Source organism: Phytophthora ramorum (assembly GCF_020800215.1).
Source record: "Phytophthora ramorum isolate Pr-102 chromosome Unknown Phyram_PR-102_s0008, whole genome shotgun sequence".
Classification (NCBI taxonomy): Eukaryota; Oomycota; class Peronosporomycetes; order Peronosporales; family Peronosporaceae; genus Phytophthora; species Phytophthora ramorum.
Genome location: NW_027150654.1, coordinates 406,236 through 430,571, shown reverse-complemented (window position 1 = coordinate 430,571; position 24,336 = coordinate 406,236). Strand labels below are relative to the sequence as shown.

At 53.4% G+C, this 24,336-nt stretch overlaps 5 protein-coding genes across 5 annotated transcripts; 2 read left to right on the top strand and 3 right to left on the bottom strand.

Annotated features, from left to right (window-relative positions):
- Window positions 1-2,227: 2,227 nt before the first annotated feature.
- KRP23_9164 (Protein ecdysoneless-like protein) lies at window positions 2,228-3,943 on the bottom strand (the record flags this gene model as incomplete). The annotated part of the gene is made up of 1 exon (XM_067894690.1): window positions 2,228-3,943. The coding sequence occupies one exon, from the start codon at window positions 3,941-3,943 to the stop codon at window positions 2,228-2,230; it is 1,716 nt and encodes a 571-aa protein (XP_067742341.1).
- A 361-nt stretch (window positions 3,944-4,304) lies between these two features.
- On the top strand, window positions 4,305-5,144 carry KRP23_9163 (Glucanase inhibitor protein 3; the record flags this gene model as incomplete). The annotated part of the gene is made up of 1 exon (XM_067894689.1): window positions 4,305-5,144. The coding sequence occupies one exon, from the start codon at window positions 4,305-4,307 to the stop codon at window positions 5,142-5,144; it is 840 nt and encodes a 279-aa protein (XP_067742340.1).
- Window positions 5,145-5,499: 355 nt separating this feature from the next.
- On the top strand, window positions 5,500-6,123 carry KRP23_9162 (putative ribosome biogenesis protein slx9-like; the record flags this gene model as incomplete). The annotated part of the gene is made up of 1 exon (XM_067894688.1): window positions 5,500-6,123. The coding sequence occupies one exon, from the start codon at window positions 5,500-5,502 to the stop codon at window positions 6,121-6,123; it is 624 nt and encodes a 207-aa protein (XP_067742339.1).
- A 36-nt stretch (window positions 6,124-6,159) lies between these two features.
- KRP23_9161 (Dynein gamma chain, flagellar outer arm) lies at window positions 6,160-20,052 on the bottom strand (the record flags this gene model as incomplete). Its single annotated transcript, XM_067894687.1, has 1 exon — window positions 6,160-20,052. The coding sequence occupies one exon, from the start codon at window positions 20,050-20,052 to the stop codon at window positions 6,160-6,162; it is 13,893 nt and encodes a 4,630-aa protein (XP_067742338.1).
- A 114-nt stretch (window positions 20,053-20,166) lies between these two features.
- Window positions 20,167-21,291, bottom strand: KRP23_9160 (RxLR effector protein SFI6; the record flags this gene model as incomplete). Its single annotated transcript, XM_067895893.1, has 1 exon — window positions 20,167-21,291. One exon carries the CDS (start codon window positions 21,289-21,291, stop codon window positions 20,167-20,169), a length of 1,125 nt encoding a protein of 374 aa, XP_067742337.1.
- Between the last annotated feature and the right edge of the window lie 3,045 nt (window positions 21,292-24,336).

Here is a 24,336-nt window from a genome sequence, read left to right as displayed (position 1 = left end):
AAAGATGCAGGGCGAGATAACAGCAATTCAATGCGAAACTACAATTGTTGAGAATGAAACGGAGGGGACGTAAGTAGATGCACCTACTTCTCTTGGAACCCTGGCACCAAGATTTCATCATAAGATGACTTAACTTTCCGAGTAGCCACAAGGGGATTTGGACCCTCAGTCTGTCGCATCAACGACAGCCGCTTTCACCAACTGAACCAGCGAGGTGACCGTAATCTATTCAGGAAAATATCCTTGATAAATAAATTCCGAGTGATGCAGCTGTTATTTATTTGCAGATGCCTCTTCCCATGCATTCGGCATCCCTGGTGCTGCAAGGGGTGCCTTTCGATAAGAGTTTTGCGGTAAACAACTGTTTGTACGTAGAAACCATCGGTTTGTCTCAGCATCGCTTGTTTCGAGTACACAAGCTTTTCGCTTAAGTGTATTGATCTTGAATCTTAACTCAGAAAATAATCCATTAGCTCACTTAAAAGAGAAGATGTTGGGCTTTGTGGTGACCCCAAGCTTCTACTAGTCTGACCAGTCGATCGCAAGATATAATGTCTTAAAATTCGTGTATCATTTCACCTCGCCAGCACTATCCTATACATGCAGTGCATATCAAATCTAGCCAACACGTTGAGGGGGGGGGGGGGGGAGTTGGACGGCTCTTGTGTGCTCATCTCAACTCGCCTAACACTTGAGTTATGGTAGTAGGGGTTGATTGCTTATCATACTAGAAATTAAAATCAGTCTTCGGAGTACTCTACTCCTGTAATGGGTCTGCTTAGACCCACTACTTAAGCTTACACGTGTGCGCACGTGTAGGAGGAAGCGTAGGAGTAATTTACTTAAGTTCAGTATACTTGTATCCGCAAGTATACTTAAACCTAAATAAATGAACCGAACGAAAGCTTTGGTGGTAAATGAGAACTGTATTGATTGTAAATGGGGTCTCCTCCTAAAACTGATATTTCTAATGAGAGGTTCTACCATTGGATGGCTGGCAGAACCCCTATCTATTGAATGACTCTCATTGGTAGAAAGGTGTTACTTTCTACCAGTCATATGCCTTTTGCTATGAATGTGGACCACCCTGTGGTGGTCACCTGAATGTATCCCGTAGTGCATGTTGCACTAAGGTAGGAGGTGAACCAAATGTGTAGCCCCGCTACACCATCCCCCCGTTAGGATTTGACGTGCCGGTCTCGACACGTCAATCCGTATTTTCTTCGGGAGAACACGTGCTCATTCCCAATGAGCACGCCAATGACGTCTTCGTCCAAGACGCCGGCCGCTTCGGCAACAGCAAGTGCTGTCGTCGCCTCCAAGGCGACGACGGCCGCTGCCTCAGCCACGACCGCTACTGGCATCGCCTCGACGGCGATGCCGATAAGCGCGGCAACAGAGAGTCGCCTCTCTGTTGCTGGATACCACTCGAGATGGCATGAGAAACATGCCATCCGAAACAAGACAGGCAAGATCATTGCTGTCGAAACCGGAGTGGGCATCTACTCTCCGGGTGGAGAGGGAGTTCCCCTCGACTACGGAAGCGAAGTCGAGGAGGGGGAACTCGAAGGAGACAAGGACACCTTGTCTCCGGGCCACACTGACCCCAATGTGGGTCTGCGTCGTCCACGCGAGGACGACCCGAACGCTTCGAGCTCGAAGCGTGCACCCGGCGAGTCGGCGAAAAGTTAAGATTGTGCACCAAGCACGGGAGAGTGGCGGATGGAAAAGCATTGAGTAGCTGTACCAGCACAGTAAGTATTACCACAGTGAATTGCTGTAATCGCGTTCCTCAAGTAGATTCCCTACAAGCAGTCGCTGCATCCTTTCCAGCATAAAGTGGTGACGCTCACGTCGCAAACCCGCACGAGCCACGCTAAAGAGCCTCCATGAATCGGAATCGACACCATGTCAATGGAGACTTACTGAAAATTAGAGCCTTACAACATAAATATCGGACTGGAGTCGAAAAACAACGAAAATAAATCATTGAAACCGAAAATAAATTGGAATTTTCGAAGTTATCTATATATTTTTCGGGATGTCTACATACTTGTAAGCTTCGTACATCTGTGATTCCGACTCACAAATTACAAGCAGACTACATCATATACATGTAACATGTTTGCAAACACCAATTACAGTTAGTGTCTAATAAATTTCTCAAACATGTCTGCAGAGCGAGTGGGGGGGGGGGAGGCTGGAACGCTAAGCTGATCAAATACAGTCACGAAGTGGGACTGGGGAAGTTCATCTCGTTCAGAATTGTGCTCACTGGTCCAGCATGGCCTTCCTGAGATGCAAATGACTCCAGCAAGTTGGACAGCAGGTTATAATCCAGGTCCAGCGGCTTCGCAGACGAAAACGATGCAGAACCGACCTCCTCTTCGGCGGGGGCATCTTGTCGAGGTGATGCTGGAGACTCTTTCTCGCCGTCCTCGACTTCCTCAAAACGAGAGAAGCTTTTCGTGACCTTGGTTCCAGCCAATTCAGCTTCCATTTCAGCCATAGCTTGATCCAGTGCATTGTCTTCGTCGTCACTTCCTTCCTCATCACTGCTGTCGAATTGGCTAGGCTCATCCTCATCCATAAAGTGCTTACCCCATGGCACATTCAAACCTGCAGCGTTCCCATCTCTGGCTCCATGGCCGTTCAAAATGTCCATGAAGGAGCTCATGTCGAACTGGACAGGCTCGCCTCCTTCCACTCCTTCCACGCTGGAGACTCCGTCCACGAAGTTGCCGAACATCGCGGCCATGCTCTGCAGCTCGTCCGCACCTCCAGGACTGGAAGTAGCCCCAGCCATAGCTGCGCGCTGAAGTTGACTTTCGAGTGTGTCAGGGTGCATGTACAGCCACAAGTCATCGTCGTCCGGCTCAATCGGCAGTATCGGCAGCTTTCCATTGTTTTGCTGCAGAGCTTCGTCGATACTCTGCTTCCAGGGTCGTCCCAACTGGTCTTCACTGGCACCAGCATACAGCAGCTCAAGCCCGCATGCTAGTTTAACGCCGATATCCGCCGCCTGCGCGTTAGGACGCGAGGTCTCTTCATTCTTCGTGTTCTCAAGTACACGATAGCGTGCGTCCCGACGAAGAAACGGCTTAGGAGGGAAAAAATTCTGCTGCTTGAGCTGGGCAAACATGGCACGTGAGAACGTGACCATCTGCTCCACGACACTGTCACCCGACGGTAAAAAGGTCTCCATCTTGCCACACAGCAAGCCTGTCTGCTTCGGTTCACGGTAATAGAACGCTTCAACTGCCGGCCCCACAAGTCCTCCATCAGCTGTCAACACCCGTGCAACCTTTTCCGGAAGCAAGCACCTCACCCGATGGCGATTTTCACGCAAGTATGCCGGTACTTCGTCCAATTTCTGCTGAATCAGCCGCTGCACCGCAGCACTCGCTTCTGTGTTGACACTCGAATCCAGCACCATTTCCAACGCGTCATCATCGTATAAATCTCCTTCTTTGCCCTTCTGGGCGGCACTCGTAGGCGGCGCAATGTGTACCTTCCCATCGAGCACAAACACGCGCCGATCGCTGTCTTCGGGCGTGACCCAATCCGGCAGCGCTTCGGCACTCTCAATGAGCAAAAACTCCCCGTCCGTGTCTGCGATGCGTCCCACGACACCAGGGAAGTGCGTTGTGATGTCGAACAGCAGCTTGGCCACAACCCACTCGTCCTGGATCGCATCACCGACACTCGTGCTTCCGGATAGAGCATAACGGCCATCGTTGCCGCTGGTCACTTGTAGGTGGAAGCGATGCCTGTGCCATATAAATTCCTGCGTCTGCTGCGCCGCGAAGGTAAGAAATGCCAGACACTGCTGCTCTGCGTCGCAAAGACGCTCTTCTTCAGTCTGTTTAATGGACGGAACGCGCAGGAAGAAGCAGTAGCGCGTCTCGTTCTCGTCCACCGTTGGCGGAGGGAAGAGCTCCATTTCGGCGTGTTGATGAGTGGCTGTTCTTTATGTCTGGTCGGGTTTCAATGGCGTTATATAATGTCAGAGCTACATGGTGACAGAAAACTTGGCGCTTCATCGTTGTCGGAATCGTGCAACGCGAAAAGCTGAGTTTGTCTGGCGTAGTGTGTTGCCCCCATCTGAGAATCGCAGCTTGCGCAATGAACCATGAAGGTTTCTGTCCACCGTGAACTTGATCGCTATCGTTGGTGATCTGGTTGCCAAGCGGTTGGCTGAAGTTGCTTCGAACTAGGAGCTGGCACTCGAAAGCAGCGTCCTCATTCTCCAAGTTACTTCGCCTCGACTACCCTCCAGCCAGAGTCTTCAACCTACCACAAGCATGTCCGTTGCTGGACTTGTTCGCCTCACTGCCATCGCGGCCACCCTCGCGGCCAACGTCGATGGTCAGGCGGAGTTCGACGGCGACAACCTCCCGACCAAGCTCAACTACCAGGAATACATCGCGCAGTTCCTGCCCAATAAGCAGTCGACGGATCCTATCGAGCCTCTCATCCTTGGTGGAGGCATTGTGCCTCCCGGGACCAAGACGTACACCACCGGTGTGCGCCCGACGGTCAACGGCACGGACTTTTGCGGCGGCTCCCTCATCACGCCGACGCACGTGCTCACTGCGGCCCACTGCATGGCTGGGGACATCCAGTACGTGTCGGTCGGTACGCACTTCTTGAGCGGCACTGAAGACGGCGAGCAGATCAAGGTCGTCAAGAAGACGCGCCACCCGAAGTACGCGACCGAGACCAACTCGTACGACTTTTTGGTGCTTGAGCTGGAGACGGCCAGCTCCTTCCCGCCCGTTGCACTCGCCAAAGCCGACGACTCGGACGTCGCTGCTGGTGGTAACGCGACGGTCATGGGCTGGGGTGCAACCACTCAGGGCGGCGTTCAATCCAGCGAGCTGCTGCGCGTCGACGTGCTTCTCGTCAACAACACCGCGTGTGCCAAGGTCCTCGACGTGGACGCCACGATGCTGTGCGCCGGCGGAGAGCTCGACATGGACTCGTGCCAAGGCGACTCCGGCGGCCCACTCATCCTGGAGCAACCGGCTGAAGACGTGCTCGTTGGCGTCGTGAGCTGGGGCAACGGGTGTGGACGCGTCGGGTACCCTGGCGTCTACGCGCGAGTGTCCGTCGCGCGGGAGTGGCTCGAGACTTTCACTTGAAGATGTACCGGATGCGCATGCCGATGGTGGTGGGCCAGCAGGTTGGTGACGAGTACTAGCAGCGCTGGAAGCAGTGCGTCTTCACCGAAAAGTAAAAAAGTACCCTGGGCGCCACCTTCCGCTAAGTAGCCACCAAAAAGGACCCTTTGCCAAACAGTAACTAGACCAATCAATACGCTTTGTCCACAAATGTCCACTGCAAAACCTGTCCTTTTTACCAAAAAATGGCTAAGCCCAACATTAAGTACGATCGCATTACTGGACGTGCACAACCAGCACTTCCAGCTTGCTTTGGGACTGCTCCGGTCGCGCGCATCCAGCTCTCCATCCACAGTATCACAGACTCCCCGTCCTCATGGCTCGCCAGCAGCGGAAAAAGGCGCGTGCGCACGGTGTAGCCGCGCACTCGAAGGCCGCGTCTAACCAGCAGGAGACCGCGAAACCCGAGGACGCACTGGGCGCCGCAGCCGTCGCCGCCACGTTCGGCGAAGACGCCGAAGCCGACGCCGACGCCGATGCCGCACCACTGGACGAGGACGAGCCGCAGGACGCGCAGAGTCTGAGCCGCGGCCAGCGCAAGCGTCTCAAGCGCCGCGCCGCCTTCATGCGCAAGATGGGGATCGTGTCGCGCGTGGCACAGGACCAGGCGAGCCAGGCCAAGGCAGCCGAGAGCGGCGTGTTCGCCGAGCTGGACGCGCTGCAGAGCTCACTGTTCCAGGCTGACGAGGACCTCAAGAAGAAGAAGAAGACGACGGACAAGAAGAAGCCGCTGAGTGGCCGCCAGCGCCAGAAGCTCGCGGTGCGCGAGCTGGGCCAGCTTAAGGCTGTGCAGACCCACGCGAGCTTCCAGAGCGACCCGTTCGCGGCCATCCAGGCCCATCTACAGAACACGGTGGTGCAGGCCAACCACGAGCTACTGCAGAAGACGACCGCAGCCGCTGCTAAGAAGAGGGGCAACAAGATGGACATTGAGGCTTAAGACTTAGATAAGTATACATGTTGTTTTTAACGCAGGTTACTCGGTGTTGCAGAGGAGACAGACGCCACGTAACCCCCAGTGACGAGGTGGGCGCCCAGGAGGACACTTCATGGTCACCATGAAGACGAAGTAGCGGTCCGTGCGGGTCGCGTACTTGTAGCAGGGACACTCGAAGGGGCCCACCGAGCCGTAGAGCTCCTTGCGCGACTTGGCCTCCAGGTCCTTGGACATGCTGTTGACGTGCAGCACGGGGAGCGACGTGAAGAGCTTCTTGGGCTCCGACTCGACGATGGTGCCGTCGGCCTTGCTCCACGTGGCGCCGTCCATGAAGAGGCCGTAGATGTAGACGCCTTCGCCCGGAGGGGCTCGCACCTGCTCGGCGCGCTCGAAGGACGTAACTTCCGTGTGGTAGACCACGTCGTCGAGCGCCCACTTGTCCGTCTTCGAGTGCTTGCGCGTCACCTCCTGCTTCATGGCCGTGAGCATGCCCTGCGGGTTGAAGAAGCCCGTGAGCCAGAACGAGTTGGGGCGGCGCGTGTTGAGCCACGTGCGATTCTGCTCGTCACGCGAGATCAGCGACGAGAACCAGAGACCGAGGGTGGGCAGAATCCACGAGAACTCGTCGCCCACGGACGTGCGCAGCCACGAAGGCGGCACCTTGGCGTCGAAGATGGCGTCCAGTGTCCAGCTGAGCTCCTCCGTCATGACCACTTCGCCGCGGATGGCCATCTGCAGCGACTGCAACATGGACCGCACCTTGGCGATCACGCGCTGCAGGCGCTGGATCTCCTGGAACAGGAAGATGTTGAGCGGAATGGTGAGTCCGCCCAGTTTGTTGATCTTGGCCTTGTAGTCGTCCTCGTTGTAGTCTTCCGGCAGTCGGTCAAGCAGCTCCTTGGCCTTGTCGCAGACCACGTCCTCGCGAGAGACACCCGATGCACCGCCTCCTCCCTTCGGCTGCGTGTCGCCGAGCGTCGTGAGCAGCAGATTCACCTCCTTCACTCGGTACGTGAGGTCGGCGTTCGGGTGCAGTCCGAAGATCTCGGGCGAGTCGATCTCAGGCAGCGTGTGGCAAAAGTGCCGATAGTCGTCGATGTTGTCTGCAACAGGAATGCGGTAGTTAAAGTCGTTCGGCAGGCGGAAAATGGGCTCTGCCGGGTTGTAGCTAAACGTCGCCGAGCACACGTCCGGCGTGAGGCACCACTCCGCATAGAAGTTGAACAACCGCCGATCCATGTTGTCCGTGATCTTGCCGCCGTACTGAACCTCAGCGACCATGTACTGCAGTGTCGGCCACGAAATGGGTCCGTTATACAGGTGCTTCTCGAGGAAAATGGTACAAGCTGACAGGTCCCCATTGTTGTACTCGTACGGAATACCCCAGCCCAGCGGACCAAACTTCTTGCGCTCAATGACCACCGAGTGCAAGAAGCACAAGTTAAACAGTAGCTGCCTCCACTGAGACGTCTCGACTCGCTCCAGCTTTTCCTGGTCGACCATCACCGTGTACGAGCGCAGCAAACCAGCACGCAGACCCTGGGGAGGTTCGTTCGTCACCTTCGTGGACATCTGCAGCAATCCTAGCGGGAACTGGTCGTTTGGCAGTGCTGTGAGGAAGAGTCGGAAGCCCGGATCCATCGTCTCGGTGAGCTTCAGCATGATATCCTCCATCTGCTCCATGAGTTCCAAGCCGAGTTCGCAATTCTGCAGGAGCACCCACGTGCCATTCACGACGGCAGCGTTGATGGCTTTCAAAGCCACAGGCTCCTGACCTTCGCCCATGGACACGACGGCGGGCGACGGGTTCTTCTGCTTGCGTGCAAGCATCTCGATGCTTTCTGTAGGGTCAGCGCCGATAGACAGTAGGAAAATCACAGGCGTCTCCGCCTTCATCTCGGCGAAAATGCTCTCGATCGTGTCCGTCACAGGCTCCACGTATCGTGGGCCCATCTGCTGCGTGTTCCTAATGAACTCCTTGGTCGTAAGAATCGTCCGATCCATCCGCAGTGAACGCACGAGCAATAGCTTGTAGTATGGCCCGATGGCCTCGTTCTCCGCGAGTCGAGCCTCGTAGTCCGGGATCACCACCGTTTCCGGCTCATTGTCCTCGTACCATCGCCGCCACATCCCTTCGTTCGAAGCCATTTCGTGCGGCAGATTCGTGAAGAACTTGCAGCTTTGAGAGAGCTCGATCACGTTCAGCCAGGCTTCATTCGAGATCCAGGAGAACGGTTTGCGTCTCACCGAGTTGATGTCGAGGGCGGCACCGCCACGAATGAGCAGCGTCACTTCTTCACGGGTCAGCAGACTATCCGTGACGAGGATCTTCAACGTGAGCAGCAGCACAAACGTTAGCTTGTCGCGCTCATAGAGACCGCGGTTGATGTATCGGTAGGAAATGTACGTCATCGTTTCAATGATATTCGCCACACGCTTGGAGGCCAGGGCGGCCTTCTCAGCAACATCCATAGACTTCATGAACAACGCAAGGAATTGGTTCAACGACGTCTGGTACATGCAGTTAATAAGCGACGTCTCCACCACCGAGAAGTAGAGCACGGAACCGCGCGTTGCCACAGGACGGAATTGCTCCCGCTTTTCGTTGATCGACTTTCGAGTGTCAGCTGCTGCGATCAGCTTGTCTTTCACCTCGGCAGCTTTCTCCTTCGTGTTTGCTAGCACCCCAATCAGTTCTTCGTCTTCCAGCAAGTTACCAGTGTTCGAGGTCAGTCGTTCTAGCAAGGACGCGTCCAGTGCTAGCAGCGACTTTGTGTTCATGTTCACGTCCTCTAGAACTTGAGCAAGCTGCTCTTCGAGCGCCTTCTGCTCCTTGCCAATCACGCGTCCTAGTAGCTGCTCTTCCAGACCCTTAATGGTGACGGTGAAGTCGATCACCGTCGTCTTGGCTTGCAGCTCCGGCCCAAAGTGAGGGTTGGGCAGGCGCGTGATGAAGTACATGGAGAACGCCGGGTTGAACTCCATGTTCTTGTCGGATACATTGATCGACATACTCTTTCCCTTGACAATGATCTGCCTCTCCAGGACGGGGTCCAGCATCGGATCGATGTCCTCCTCAACACCCGCGACAATCAGTGCTTTGCCTTCGCCCATGCAGAACTCGAGCTGGTCCTTTAACTTGGGGTGGTTCAGTGACGTCGTACCATAGCTTGGCACACGCTCAGACTCTTTGTTCTTGATCCACGAAAGCGCTTGGCCCTGCGGATCGACGAGCAGCGGGTAACGCGACGAGCGCGTGACCATGATACCGTTTTGAATCGACAAGGAGTCCGTAGGCAATCCCTGCATGTTCCAGTCACCCACAGTGCCAATATCCACGAGGAAGGTGATCACATCGATGTCCACCGTCACGGGAACATTCCGCGTCTCACAGTCAGGGACAAACTTATTCTGCACCATGTAGGTGCGGAAGTCCTGGTTGAACGGGCCGCAGTACGACACGAAAGCGCACGCGACAGCGCAATCGCCCACAAGTCTCCTCTTGAGGTCTGCGAAGTTATTCGAGTCATCAGTCCAACGCACGCGCTCGCCTGCCAGACCATTGATAAGGTCGGACGCTTGCTGCATCTTCCGAGCCAGCGCGTTCGCACCGTCCTCGATGCGCTTCTTCTCGGCCATTTGCGCCTCGAACATTTGCTGTAGCTCGTTCAGCCGCTCTTTGCACTTTGAAAGTCGGCTCTCAGCAGCATTCAGAGCCTTGTTAGCAGCCTCCATCTGCCCTTCTGCAATGGAAAGAGCTTCCAGCTTGGGCTTGACCACCTTGGAGGCTTCGTGGTAGAATTTCATAGCACGCACCCACGTGCACAGCCCTTCAGCTGCAAGCGAAGCGTTCTTTGCCACACTCGGCTGGAATCCCTCGAGCTCCATGTACGGAGTCAAGAGCTCGATAGTCTCCTCATTGATCATGTCCTTACCCACCGCACCGAAGCTCTGCACGTTCTTGAGGAAGTTGGAGTCGCTCATCATCGATTGGGCGTACGGCGAGAAGGACGTCTCGAAGAAATCAATCTCTTGCTTGGCCACGTTCAACTTGACCTGCTTGACCGGGATCAGTGGCAATTTGAACAGGATCAGCACGCCGTCGAACACCAGGCGGATGATATCGGCAGGCTTTGCCAGCTTTTTGATTTCACCGATATGTGCTGGTTTGATCGAGTCAATAGCCGTCTCAGCTTCCTCCACGAACGGCTTTGCCTTGGCCAGATCGTGCTCACACAGCTCCTTTTCCGCAGAAATACGCGCTGCATCTTCCTCACACTTTGCCTTAATCTGGGCCACTTGGTCTCCTTCCTTGTGTGCCTCTGCTGACGAAACCTGCAAAGACTGCAGCATAGTGTTGGTCTCCTCTGTGGCTTTCTCTAACTTGACCTGTTCGTCTGCAAGCACGATAGACATCGCTCGCACATCCTCAGCACCTTGAATGAGCTTCTTCAGCCCCAAATTCACGCGCTGCTCCTTCACCTTGATCTCGTCCAGCTTCACGTTGTACATCTTCTTGTACGACTCAATGAAACTCAGATACGACTTCGGCGTTTGGTAGACGCGACGCCGCATCTTCTGGAAGTACTCCTCACACAGGTCGGTCACGATGCGATGGACCATACCCATGTGGGTCATCAGAGCTTGCTTAGTCGTTGGGTCACACTCCATGGGATAGTCCTGAATGAAGCCCTTGGACACAGCGATAAGCGCATCTTCAGGCCACGGCAGGAACCAGTCGATCGTGGGCCCACTAATCAATCCAGGGAACTTTCGTGCACGGTCCGCAAACTTGGCGTTCAGCGGCGACATACACAACACCACGTGGAGATTGTCGCGCACGCAGTCGGTGAAGTACTGCTTGAGATTGGTTTGGTTTTCTGCCTGGCCTGGCCGCTCCTTCACGAACGAGTTGCGAAGATCAGCTGTCATCGCCATCATCTCGTCCTTGGCAAACAGACCCGCCACCTCGCCAGTCATGAGGATGGAATTGATTAACTCCAAGAAAATCTCGTTCTTGATCTCTGCGTCCGTGAAGAGGAAGGTCGTGGACTTTCGAAGATGGCCTGCAGACTTGTACAGCGTACGGATATCTTCCATGAACGAGTTTGTGTTGTACGTCTTCGTAAGAACAATCTGGAAGATGGTTGATCCGGCCATATACGCTGCCAAACGCGTGAGCGATTGCTTTCCGGAACCGCCGACGCCAACCAGCAACGCTGAGCCTCGCGGCATCTCCAGCAAGCGAGAAATGCGCAGTAAATGGTCCAGCGCATCGTCAAAGAGCACAAGGCGCATCTGGCGCTGAGGGTAGTCGGTGTTGTACTTGTCCAGGAACTCTAACACGCGCGCACGCACCTCTGCAACTGTGCCACCGGGCTCATAGATTTTAAGAGCGGCATCGGCGACAGCTCCTTCTTCATCCTCTTCCGGATCGCGAAGGAAGTTAACCATACTGTACTGCTGTCGACAGAACTCCTCCAAGCTATCTCCGTAGTGGTTTTTGATGAGCTCCTTCATGTACGTGTTGAATATGTCCTTGTCCTTGTGGTTTGTGAGCTTATCACAGAACACGCGAGCACACTCGTGCTTCCACGTTAGTAAAACAACCTGTCCGGGCTCCATCTTTGCGAGTTTTCCTTGGGAAACGCGGAAGCCACCGCCACTCGTGAACGTTTCGGGTGGAGTCAATAAGATACCTTGGAACACTCGACTTAGCTCGCGCATGTTGAAAATGTAGTGGAACTTTGCTGGGGTCGGCAGAAGCTTGGCCTTCATGAAGTTCCACAAGTCAATCGTAGCGCGCGTGAGCTTGTTCACGACGGAGAGGGTGTCCTTACTGTACGTTTCTTGGTCGAACCGCCCAGCTAGCATTTGTCCGTAGATATCATCGATAGACGTCAGCGACGGCAGAATCAAGTTGAACAAGTAGAACTGCCGCTTGAGTCGGTTGGGAATGTCATTACGACCTCCTCCTGGGTGGCCCATAGCCCCCACGTACTGCAGATCCTCACACACCTTGAAATCGCCTCGTCGGTCTTTCGAAAGGAAGCAGAATCCACTTAACTCAATGATCATTCGCACAATTTCCAGGGTAGGCTGGTCGCCCCAAGCATTTACAAGCGGCATGCTGAGGTCGTCCAGGAAGACCGTCATCTTCTTTCCTCCTGGAGGACCGAAGCTTTTACCACCGCGCTTGTCCAGCTCACTCTCGACGGCATTTTGGAACATAAAGGGCGTCGTGGCACTTGAGAAGTTGACGCGCTTGATCATCATGATGTCTGGGCTGAGATCGTTGAAAAACATCAGCGCCGATGACGTCTTGGCAGTACCAGGGCCACCCACCATCAGCACAGGCTTCCGTTGTTTGTGCAGGTTCTCGATGAGATATAGTGTGCGGACTGAATCCATGGTAGGCACCAGCAAGTTGGAGAAATCCAGCTGCTTGGAGCCCTTGGGATACTCCCACTTGGCCGGCCGCCACACTTTCCAGTCCCAGGTCTGTGGGTCAACGAAGTACTCGTACACCGTTTGTCCAGGCTCGCATTTGGGAAGAAGCGCGTTGTCGTCGTACTGCCGAAGCCACTCGTCAAATTTAACACGGTCTTCCTGCTCTAAGATGGAGCCAAGAGACCAGCAGATGCAGTACAGGTACAGCTTTTCCAGCTGAATGGCCATTTTGGCGGGGTCTTCTGACAAAGTGGTGCCGTGATCACCAAGAAGCAGCCCTGTCATTAAGTTATACAGCCGAGACGCCTGGCCAATGCGAGACACTGTCATGACTCCGTTCGTGTTGCGGTTCAAGTAGTCGAAGCAGTGACCAGGGTTGATCGGGTTGTTCTCGCCCATGTACTTCATGAACAGATCACGAAGAATCTGCTGATGCGTCTGCGGACGTTTGCGGATCCAAGCCTCGACAACAGGAGCCCAGTCAAGGTCCGTGTCACTAATGAAAACGATACCTGCCCGGGACACCGTAGCTGGACTAGCATTAACCAGCGTCTCGACCTCAAACATGAGTTTCACATTATCTGTCATGGGCATGCGGTCGCCGTTGGCTAGAGTCAAAATCTTGTTGTCGTCGAGCACGGTATTCAGATCTTCGATCCAAATAGCATCCACGGGGCCATCGCACGTCATCCACATGATGAATTTGTTGGCTTTGTTGTTGTATTTGGCCCACATCGCCGCAAACACACCCGTCGTCCACTCGCCAGACATCGGATCCACTTCTCCGTACATTTCCGCGGCACGAATTGCCTTAGGATTGAGCTTTGACTGCTTGTGCACGATGTTGGTCGTAAGTGTAAGAGCCTGCATCAGAACGTCGAAAATCTTTGTCTTGCCGCCGCCTGTGGGTCCGACAAGCATGATACCGTGACGCACAAGCTGGGTTTCGTACAGCTGGATGACCTTGTTGAACCAACCGGGGTGGTCCACAATCCCCTGCTTCTCGATTTCAGCCTGTAAAGCCACCGTAAGCTCGGGATACGATCCCTTGGGAGGGAATTGGACAGTCGGGAACAAATCTGCGAGTAGTGACAAGAAGAGCGGCACGTCTTGAGCGACGAGCTTCGACAGGTTCATGTCACGTAGCGTTTGGTACAGCAGCTTGGATTCCAAATCGTTTCGGTTGTCGCGCTTAATCTTACCAGCACTTCGCAGCACGGCAAGGATATTTCGTAGCCCCCAATCGTAGTGCTTCTGCGCGGATAACTGCTCCTTACAAGTGTTGTACAGGATGAAGAACTTCTTCGCAAGATCTTGGTACTCCGAGTACCCGACAGAACAGAGCTTCACCTTCATGATAATCTCAAAGTCGGGCACCATCATAGCCACCCCTCGGAACAAGGCCTTCAGGTTTTCAGGGAGCTCCTGTCGCCCAGCGTAACCTGGATTCATCGTGATGAAGTAGCCGCAGACCTGAGTGAGCAGAATGTTCTGAGGGTCCCCTGGGAACTGGAAGTACTTTGTGCCGGTCTTCTTAGCGTTCTGAATGGCAAGCACCTGCTGGGCCACCACAGACAGCACGGGAAGTTGAATACGGTTAAACTCGTCGAAGCAGCCCCACAGACCACCCTGACACAGCCCCTTGAAGATCTTGGCACAGTCGGTATACTTCTGCTGGTCCGTACAATTGGTCACCACGACGTAGATACCAAGCGTTCGACCAAGATCCTTCACTGTCTCCGTCTTGCCCGTTCCTGCAGGACCAGCGGGTGCACCTCCGAAGTACATACCCAGCGCCTGAGCTAGCGTGATATAGCAGCGATCGGTAAGAGGAGTCACGACCAAGCGCTCCTTCGAGCCCAAATACTCAAACTGGTAGTTGAAGTCAACGTCCGTGATGGAAATCACACAGGCGCCATCAGCGTTGAACTCGTCGGCATTACCAGGTCTCCAGTAGAACCGCGCCTGCTTCAGCCACTCGAAGTCGTTCGGGTCCGAGATTTTCTTCTGCTTGTACAGCGTGGCGAGGTCTGTCATCACGTCACGCTGGTGCACGTGGATTGTCACGAGCGTCTCGATTTTGATACGGTTCTCCTTTGAGCCAAGATCCCCCAGACACCAGTTGGAAAGCTCCGTCAGCACCATGGCTTGCTTTGTGCTAGTGTCCTTCATGATGTTCTTCTTTGCGCGACACTGCTCAAGTGCCGTCTGGATGTCCGTCGTCCACATCATTTGGATGCCTAGCAGCGCGAACTGCGACACGTACCGATCCACAAACTCACGCAGACGCTTCAAGTCGTTGCCAACAACGCCGATGTCGATTGCGCTTTGCCGGCAAATGTCTTTCATGGTGATCTGCATCCCTCGCAGCAACGTGGCCAGCCAGTCCTCGATATTACCCTGCGCTTTCACAATCTGCGAGAAGCGCACCTCCTCCACGCCTGACACCATCGTGTGGATCAGTGTCTTGTTCTTCTTGTCGTGATAGACCCTCTCGACCGAATCAAACACTTTCTCGTAGTGCTCGTTCATACTCAAAGGATCACTGCCCTGGGACAAGATCATCAACAGACCAGGATTCGACACGAAGTAGAACCGCGGGAACTTGTTACGCTTCTGCTCCAGATACCCCTCGAGGCTCTTCTGGCACTTCTCGAGCTCCGAGTACATCGTCGGCAGGCACGATTTCAGCAACTCGCTCGAACAACACGCCACCACGTTTTTGAGTTCCTCCGACTTTGCCATGATCTTTGCCCAGTCCTTGTCAACTTTCTGGAACTTCTTGGCCTCCACGGGCATCTGCTTGGCGATATCTCCGCCGGTGAAGACAGATTCAAGCGAGCACCACAGCATTTGCACCTTGATCCACCGCTCCAGTGTCTCGGAAGTATCCGACAACTGCTCGAGTTTGCCCTGTGCGATATCCTTGAATGGAATCACATGCCGCATGGACAGCATCGTTTGCAGGTTCATTTGCGTCTCCTCCAGCTCCTCAACAACCGGCACGACGGCCTTCAAGATGGGCACATTACGGCTCTTCCAGTCCTGGAACTGGAATTCCTCAGTCTCCCAGCGAGCAGAAATCTCGCCCAGCTGGATTTCGATCTTCAGTTGCTTGTCTGCGCCGTCAGTAACCTCTTCGATCTCCGACTTGAAGTCAACAATGTTAGCGTCCATGAGAGCCTGCAGCTTAAAGTCGGGAGCAGTAACATCGAGCTGCGTATTCGTGGTCGCCATAACAGCTTCCCAATGCCGAGGCTTGATAGACTCTTTGCTCAGTTCTTGGAGCAGCGGCAGGACGTCCGTGAAATCGTCAATCATCTTCTTGAGGTCCGTGTACGCCTCCCACTCGCGCAGCTTGCCAGGCATCTTCTTGCAGCGAAGGGAGAACGCATCAACCTTTTCGGTCATTGACTGCACTCTCTCAGCGACAGACAGCCACGGGATTTGCTTCCATTCTTCAATTGTGCCGAGGACGTCAGTGTACAGACCAAACAATTTGTCCTGGAGCTGGAGCTCTTTCTTCGTCATCTCCAATTCAGGATACGTCGTCTTCGGGAGAGCGAACAGCTCTTCTCCTGACAGGTACAGCTCGTGCTTGCGCTCACGAATCTTGTATTCCTCCTTGTAGCGATTCAGCCTCTCGACGGCTTCCACCGGAGGGATTCCGATGACCATGGGTCCGTTCGCCAGGTAGTCTTCTCGGAAGTGTTTTACGTCGACAATCAGCTCCTTGATATCACGAAGGAGGCCGCGCTTGAAACCTGCCTGGGTTTTGCTGAGCTCATCTGTGCGGGTTTCGGCGTGGTGGATCAGCTTCCGCCAATTGCTACGCAGCACGGACTTCTGGTCCATCTCTTCCTTCTCCATAAACCCGTCAGGAAGATAATACTCTAGCATCTCGTACATATCCAACACTGGATTGATCTCCATGTTGATACCGCTCTCTCGGGCACGTACTTCCTTCAACAGGTTCATCACGAAGCGCAGCGAGTCCAAGTCGACTACCTTTCGGTTCAGCTTGCCCATGGTTGAGCGGAAATACTCCGTCAGCGACTCCATCTTTCGTCGGGCTTGGTTGTGCAGGTTGTCTGAGAACTTTAGCTTCCACTGGGAGTTTTCATGTTTAAGCTGCAGCTTGATGTTGCGTGTGTTCAAGGAGAGCGCGCCAATGTTGTGGATAGGACTCAGACTTGAGATCTCCTGGTCGATCTCGACAAAAGACTTGAGCTTCTTCTCGAAGTCCTGCAGCTCGGGGTTCTTCTTTAAGAAGTTCTCGTAGGAGACATCCTTCTGCTCCATCCACAGCCACTCGTATTTCTTAAAAGATCCCAAGTACTCCGTCACATTGTTTCGTAGCCCCTGGACGCTGCCAGTGAGCAGCAGTACCACACGCACAATCTCAATGTCCTTCGTAATGCGATCGAAGAAGGTGATTTTGCCAGCGTTGGGATGGCCGGTACCGTTGCTCTCGACACCATTTGAGTTTGCGCTCGAAGACACTGATAGGTCACTCTGCCCCCAGTCTAGCAGCTCTTTCGAGCAACTGAGAATGGTCTGTGCCGCTTTGTTGATGGCCAGCTGGATCTCATCCAGTGACGGATGCAGCTGGACGGTTGGTACGCTGAGCTGCACGTCCACCTCGAAGAACGGACGCTCAATGGTGAAGATCGTCGATGTTGCACGGGAGGCCACCCGCTTTTTGATGGTATTGAGGGAGTTTTTCGTGCAGTGCAGCAGCGCTTGGTACATGAAGTGGTTGTAGTGTTTCTTCAGCTTCATGGCCTCGTCATTGGATACACCTTCAATGTGCGAGTCCAGCGGGTACTGCATGATGATCTTCAGCAAGTCCTCCACCGCGTTCTCGATCTCGACATTCTTGCCTTGGAGCAGCGAGCCAGCGCGCTTGATGTTCAAGCCTTGCATGGTCACGAACTCATCGAGAGAGAAGGACTGGTCTACTGGCAAGTCTACCAGCATCGTTTTGGACACAATGCGCATGTTCTTCTCAATGCGATTCTCTATGATGTCGTTGATGTTTGTCACCAGCTCCTCCAAGTGCTGCAGCCCCGAGTGGATGTGGTTGCGGTAGGCCTCAATATTCATGCTTGTCCACGTGAGCGTGATCATCCCTGGGCGCAGTTTGAACTCCATGTCGTTAAAGTGCGGCCGGAGGAGCATGGCAGTGACCGGGATCACCTTCGTCACGATGCGATCGTACTCGGCCAGAGCATACTGGAGCTCGTTGTAGTAGTTCTTGAACTTGTCCTCCTGCAGGAGAACAATCTTCGCTGCTTCAGGGATTTCGATGCCCATGCGGTCCAAACACTTGGCCTCACGCAGTAGCTGCAGGATTTCAGGGTCGAAATTCACGTACAACTTGTTGTCCTCTGGGTGGCGGATGATCAGCGTGGCCTGCAGTCCCGCCTTTGCTGTGTCGATGTACTGCACCCATGCCTGGTACCAGATGTACTCGAAGGCCACCAGCGTCCGCGCCACCTTGTTGTACATGCGAATGATACGCTTCGCATCTTTGCTAGCCAGAACGTTCTGGTTGGACTCGAACTTCTTCATGGGCTCTTCAATCCGCTTCAGCAGGTGTCTAGACCACGTAATATTACCAGCTACGGGCGGCAGATTGCGTGGATATGGCGGGTTCTGCTTGTACTTCTCGTACTGCTGGAGAACATGTTCCAGCTCCAACCCATAGTTCTGAAAAATGACGTTGAACTTGGAGTCCAAGTCCGACTTGAGGTTCTCACGCTGTAGAATTGTTTGAAACTTGCGGAGCAGATTCAGAGAGTGCTCGATCGAAGTGATGTTCTCGAAAGAATCGTTGATGAACTTCTGCAGCAAACCCTCAAGGTCGGAGATCCGCACGTTGAACTCGACGTAGTCGCGATCAAAGCGGTTGTTCTTGTAGTCGAGCAAGTCGTGATTGCGGTACTGGAACTCGCGAATGATGGAATTAAACTTGGCGATAAGGTCCTCCATCCCCTCCAGTCGGTGCTGACCCAGAGACGAGAACTGGTGGATCGTTGTGAACATGTCGATCAGCTTCATAACACGCCGACAGAAGAGGTCGAACTTCCCAAAGATCTTCATCTCGTTGAACTCGAACTGCTTGCCCTTGGGTGTTGCAAATAGCTTGTCTTTGGTGACACGATACTGCTGCTGGTAGGCTTCGTTCAACTTGAGACACGAGTCCAGGTGCCGCACGAGCTCTTCCGGGTCTTTGTCCCACATGACTTCGTAGGTCTCCCCCCCCGTCACGCAGTGCTTGCAGTTCGTGATCATTTGGTTGGTGATCTTCGTGAACAAGTTGGCCATCCGCTCGGTAGTATTGTAGTATCTCGCGATGGAGTGGATCATCTTGATCGAGTTCATCAGCGCCGGGAGCGTATCGATGATGGAGCTGGGTGTGCCGTTGTACAGCGGGATGATGAACTTCTCGAGCGTGAACAGGTACTTGACGTTGTCTTTGGCTTCGTTGGCTGCCTCTGTGATGCCGATGTCAATCTGCTTCCACCGCCGAAGCAGAGTCTGGATGCGCTGCTTCATGTCGTCACTGACGCTTTTCGTTGTTCGGCTCAGCACTGCGAAGACGTCCTTGTACTCGTTCATCTTGAGCTGCTCGGTGATACTCGTCAGGCGCTGCATTCTCCGCCGCCAGTACTCGAGTTCTCCCATAGGACCGTCGTCATCAATCGTCTGGTCATTGTTCCCTTTGCCGTCATTCGTCGTGTTGGTCTCCAAGTAGGTCGAAATGACGTCGCACCACTCCTTCAGCACGTCTTCGTAGTGTGCGATCAACTTGGGCGAGTCGGAAGCCTGCAACGCCCTCGTACCATTGACAGCATGACCTGCATTGCTCACGGTCTCCGCAAGGATACTGCGGTCGGGTCTTCTCAGCTCCAGGCCACTGTCCATACTATTGAGCGCCTCCTTGAGGTCGTTGGCGAACTTCTCAGACTCCGTCATGAACTCGTTCTTCAGGTCGGAATCTGCCTTCCCCCACTCGTCCTTCGCCTTCAGCAGCGGCGAAAACAACGAGCTGATGGTCGTCTCTAGGTCGCGTAAGATATTGGGCGCCAATTCACCAAAACAAACGGAGTTGTCGCTGGCCTTCTGGGTGTCCACGGGCTTCCCGTCCGCTGTCGTTCTGAGAAAGAAGCAGCATTTCGCTCGAATCGGGATGGAACTCCCCAAAGAGACACAAAGTTTACTACTGTTATTAGCTGCAGAGTCTCCGTTTGAGCCATTGGCGACTTGTCCGTTCGCCCCGTTCTCGACTGCCGCTGTAGTAGCTCCCGTCTGGAAGTGCACGAACACTTTGCACGCGTCTTTCCCGCTCAGCAGCTCGTCGAAGAGCTTTCGCGTATCTGCAGACGCCAGAAACTCGTTCACTTCGGCTGGCGCCACGTTGGGCTCGAACGTCTCCACGATGCGCTGGGTCACCCATTGCATCCGCGGGTTCGACATGGCGAACCAGTCGAGTTGAACCCCGCGACGTCAATTCCTAACTGGGAAGGAACGCCGCCCCAGGGATGAAGAGACTCTTCATGGAAGATCCGTGGCGAAACCCCTCGATGTCTGTCATCTTGATAGGGAGTCGTGCATTGCTAACCATTGAGAAACTGCATTGAATTCGTTATGGAGCGATACTAAATGGTGTGCTGGTGCAAGCCGATGAGCGACGGAGTGCCGTTTACCCCACCGTCGGGTAATGAATCTGGAGCCAGTCGTAGTAATTCCTGTAGAGCTTGTCGAGCTTATTATCGCCCTTCTTGGAGCCCAAGGCCCGGAACCTTGTGAAGACCAGGTCCGAGTCGAATCCACTGGTTTTCCATTTCGCGAACAACTTTCAGCGAAAGTTGTGTCCTTCATCGCACGATTGAGCCGCGTTGAGTCAAACAAAAAGTATTTGGCCGAAACTTTTTGTGACCCTGGGATGGGGTGATGAATCTGGAGCCAGGCGTAGTAATCCGTGTAGAGCTTGTAGAGGTTATTGTCCTTCTTCACGCCCATTTGCTGAAACCTTGCGAAGACGGCGTCCGAATCGAGTCGATTGCGTTTCCATCGCCCGAACAACGTATTTGCGTACGTGCCATCCTCCATTGCCTTTTTGAGCTTCGTCTCGTCAAACATCTTCTTATCGCCCGTAACTACACCAAGTGGGTGATGTGTGTCGAGCCACGTGACGTAATTCGTGTAGAGCTTGTATACGCTGTTGTCCTTGCCAATGTTGTACGCTTTCAACTTGTCGAAAGCATCGTTACCTTCGAATCCGTTACGCTTCCATCTCCGGAACAACGTTTTCGCGTAGTTGGAGTCCGCCATCGCCTGCTTGATCTTCTCCGTGTTGAACATGTTCGCACCGGACAGTCTCTCTTCGCTGCCATCGTCTTCATTGGCTGTTTCGTGGACTCGCAGGAACCTCTTCCCGCTATTGTGCCCCACATCCAGCAACCCGGAGTCTGGGGACGCCATCATGGAGACCATCACGCCCTTGTCAGTATCCGCAGATAAGGCGGTGCCGCTTGCGAGAAGGGTGAGCGCAGACACTACCACAAGGATAGAAGGCAAGCGCATTGTCGGTTCCTGGCACCGAAGAAAAACACCTTGGGGACTGGATGACGAAATACGGAATGGAAACAGAAGATGGGGTCGAACAGCAAAGCACTGCCCTTTGAACGCCAGCTTTCGAAGCAAACCGTACATGTACGTTTACGGTAAATAGCTTACCGCATAAACGCACGCAATTGTACTACAGAGGCTACGCACATTGCACTGCACTGCAATTTGCAGGGGTGTGCCGATCCCATCGTGGCTCCCGCGAATGGTCCTATGTACATGTACTAGTACCTAGTATCGTCATTACTATTCACTACGAATATATGTAGTACTTAAGTACCATAGTATGAATTGTAGTAATTTTCCAGAACCGGGCATATGGAGGAAGGAGAGCGAGTCTCTTCTCCTCCATACATGCCGCTAGTTTCCCTATTCTCACGCATACCATAATGGCAGCAGCCTCCGTTAGAGCTCTCCGTTGGCCTCGCAATCCGCGACGACCTCGCTATTTTAAAAATATATTGTATATTATAATAATACATTTATCGTGCAGTCGCATTTACTGTGCATGCACGATGCCGGCTAGCTGTCCGTGCACGGAGCTTGGAATCACGATAAGCGATTGTGTATTTACAAAATGGAAGTACACCCGATCACAGATAATGCAGATGGGTAAACTGAAAATCTCGTGGCGCGCTCTGTACCGACATGACCATACACACTCTATATTACTATAAATTACTGGTATAATACAGAGAACGCCACGAGATTTTCAGTTTACCCATCTCCACATCATCAGCTCCCGTAGCTGGTGTTGGTACATACGGCAGCGGCGGCGGCAACAATTATAAGGCTTGTCATCCGAGTAGTGTTTGCCAAACACTCTTTGTGGCCATGCTCGAATTGAGAGGGTAGAGGTAGAATCTAACGGCGAACTCCACGAAGCAGAGGCTTCCCGGGGTTGAGGAGTGGTGGCTCGTCATGAATTTAAAACGACTGTTTCTAATCTACGATCTTACTGCGTGACAGCCTTGCGTGCTCACCAACCAATTTGCACTCTCGTGCAAAATACACGCTGCTCCTGCCGATATATTCAACGCTACGACTTCAGGGTACATGTAGGATATCTCAAATGGAGACGTGTGTACTATGTACGTTACCGACACCAGCTGCTGACATCGAAAACTACATCACCATGGTTCCATCATCATGACAGCCGCATCATCAATTTGCGCTCGCATCACCAGACAGAGGACATTGGTAAAAAATGCAGAGCGGCTGTCACAAAATCGAAGCTATCGACAAGAAATCTACACCCACGCCTCACCCCACGTACCCTGAGGGCGGCGGGAAATCATACACCGAGCGAGATGTGAGCCACATCGTGTGAACATGCATGATCCTAGGTTTAAGCCCGCGCGAGTTCGCAATTCGCGTCGCTTAGCACAAGTGTCGGGGTAACCGGATCTTCCTTCTCTCGGACGCGAACTTCCCCCCGTGTGGGCGGGGGCTGGAAAGAAGAGCTGTTCCCCGTACGCTAGAGGGTGATGGCCACCACCTGGCGAATACCACCAAGTAATTCATAAGCCTCAGGGCGCGCGGCCTGGTGACCCCTGCGAGCCCTCAAGTCGAGACCAACACCAAGACGCAACGGACCTGGCGGCCCCGTAGTGCCCAAGAAGATTACGTCGCCAAGGCGCACCGAGGACCTGGTAACCTTAGGAGCGCTCAAGACAAGCACCTACCACGGCGCGTTGACAGGTGAACCATCGCGGTTACGCAACCCAAACACCAAGCACGGAGGGCCTGGTGATCCCCACGTGTTCAAGATCTCACACACCAAGACACCTCGGGCCTGGTGAGCCCCTCGCGTTCTCGTTCAAGCACCACGCACAGAAGAGATGGGACCCCTCTACGCTCGCGATTTCCCCTCCCCAGAGTGCAACACAGAGTCCATATACGAACCTCTTGACATGACGGCCCAGCAGAAGACCTCAATAAAGCCCAAATAACAGCGGAAACGGCACCCCACGGAGTTTAAGAGCTGTTACTCTACACGTGAAGACCCAATACCGACGACGGGACCGCAGCTGTGCCTGAGAGGGTTAACCCTTCATAGAGGATACGGATGCTTACCGTGCAAGAGCCAGAAACACTTGCCTTGACGTGAGACCCATCGGCCGATCAAGACCCCAGAGAGGATCCGCTGTAGCGAATATGGTACACCCACCACATGGAATCCGAAGGAAAGGCCGAAGTGAAAAAATCTTCGAGGAAGACAGACAGATCTTTTAGAACTGCCTAAAGGCTCTATAGACAAACATAATCATCAATAGATGGCCGATTAACCCTTTCGCGAGTCGCAGGGATAAACTATAGCATAGAAAGTTAAGTACTCTAAACTAAAAGGGCGCAAAATGCGCCCTTTTAGCAATGCCTCTGATTGGCCAATAAGGAGCTTTTCGGTTGCGGGTAGCCTATACATCGCTGATTGGGCAATAATCTCGGTACAATGTACCTATCCAGTAATTTACCCGTCATTTATATATGGAATCCTCGTCTATGGGCCTCCGAATCAGGAGGACGCTCGAGCACGGCCAGTATGCTGATATGGTCGCTTTGATATGGCAGTACTGATCGAGCGCCGCCGTTCTGCGAGGAAAGCGTTGGTGTCGGAGCGACCTCAAAGCCCGCTTCCGCTTGCTCTTGAGGATTTGTTCGTGTGGGGCTGCAATATCATTCATTCAGAGCCTTCAATACGCTCTGCACGACTGATTGGCAACCAGCATGCGGCCGAGATATGTATATACCTTGTAGTTTGTATCATCTGAGCTTCGACCTGCATTTATCTTGCAATTTGTATTGTATATGTAATCAGCATGTCGGAATCTTGGCGCCAAAATTCGGCGCGAAAATTCCTTGTAAAATCTTATACCCGGTGTATGATGGTACTTATCAAATCAAACTCATATATTTACAACCATTGCACGGCGTTATTCACAAAGTCACACTCAAATTCAAAAAGTGCGCACTCAAAATCAAAAGCCACTGCATAAATTTATCGTCAACGTAGTATTTATTTTAATAGGGAAATTGATTGGTGTCTAATGCCTTCCCGGTGGCGGGAACTTAGTGCGAAGCATGCGCTCGCATAACCAACAGGCTCATTTCTGTTTTGGCACCATGCCAACT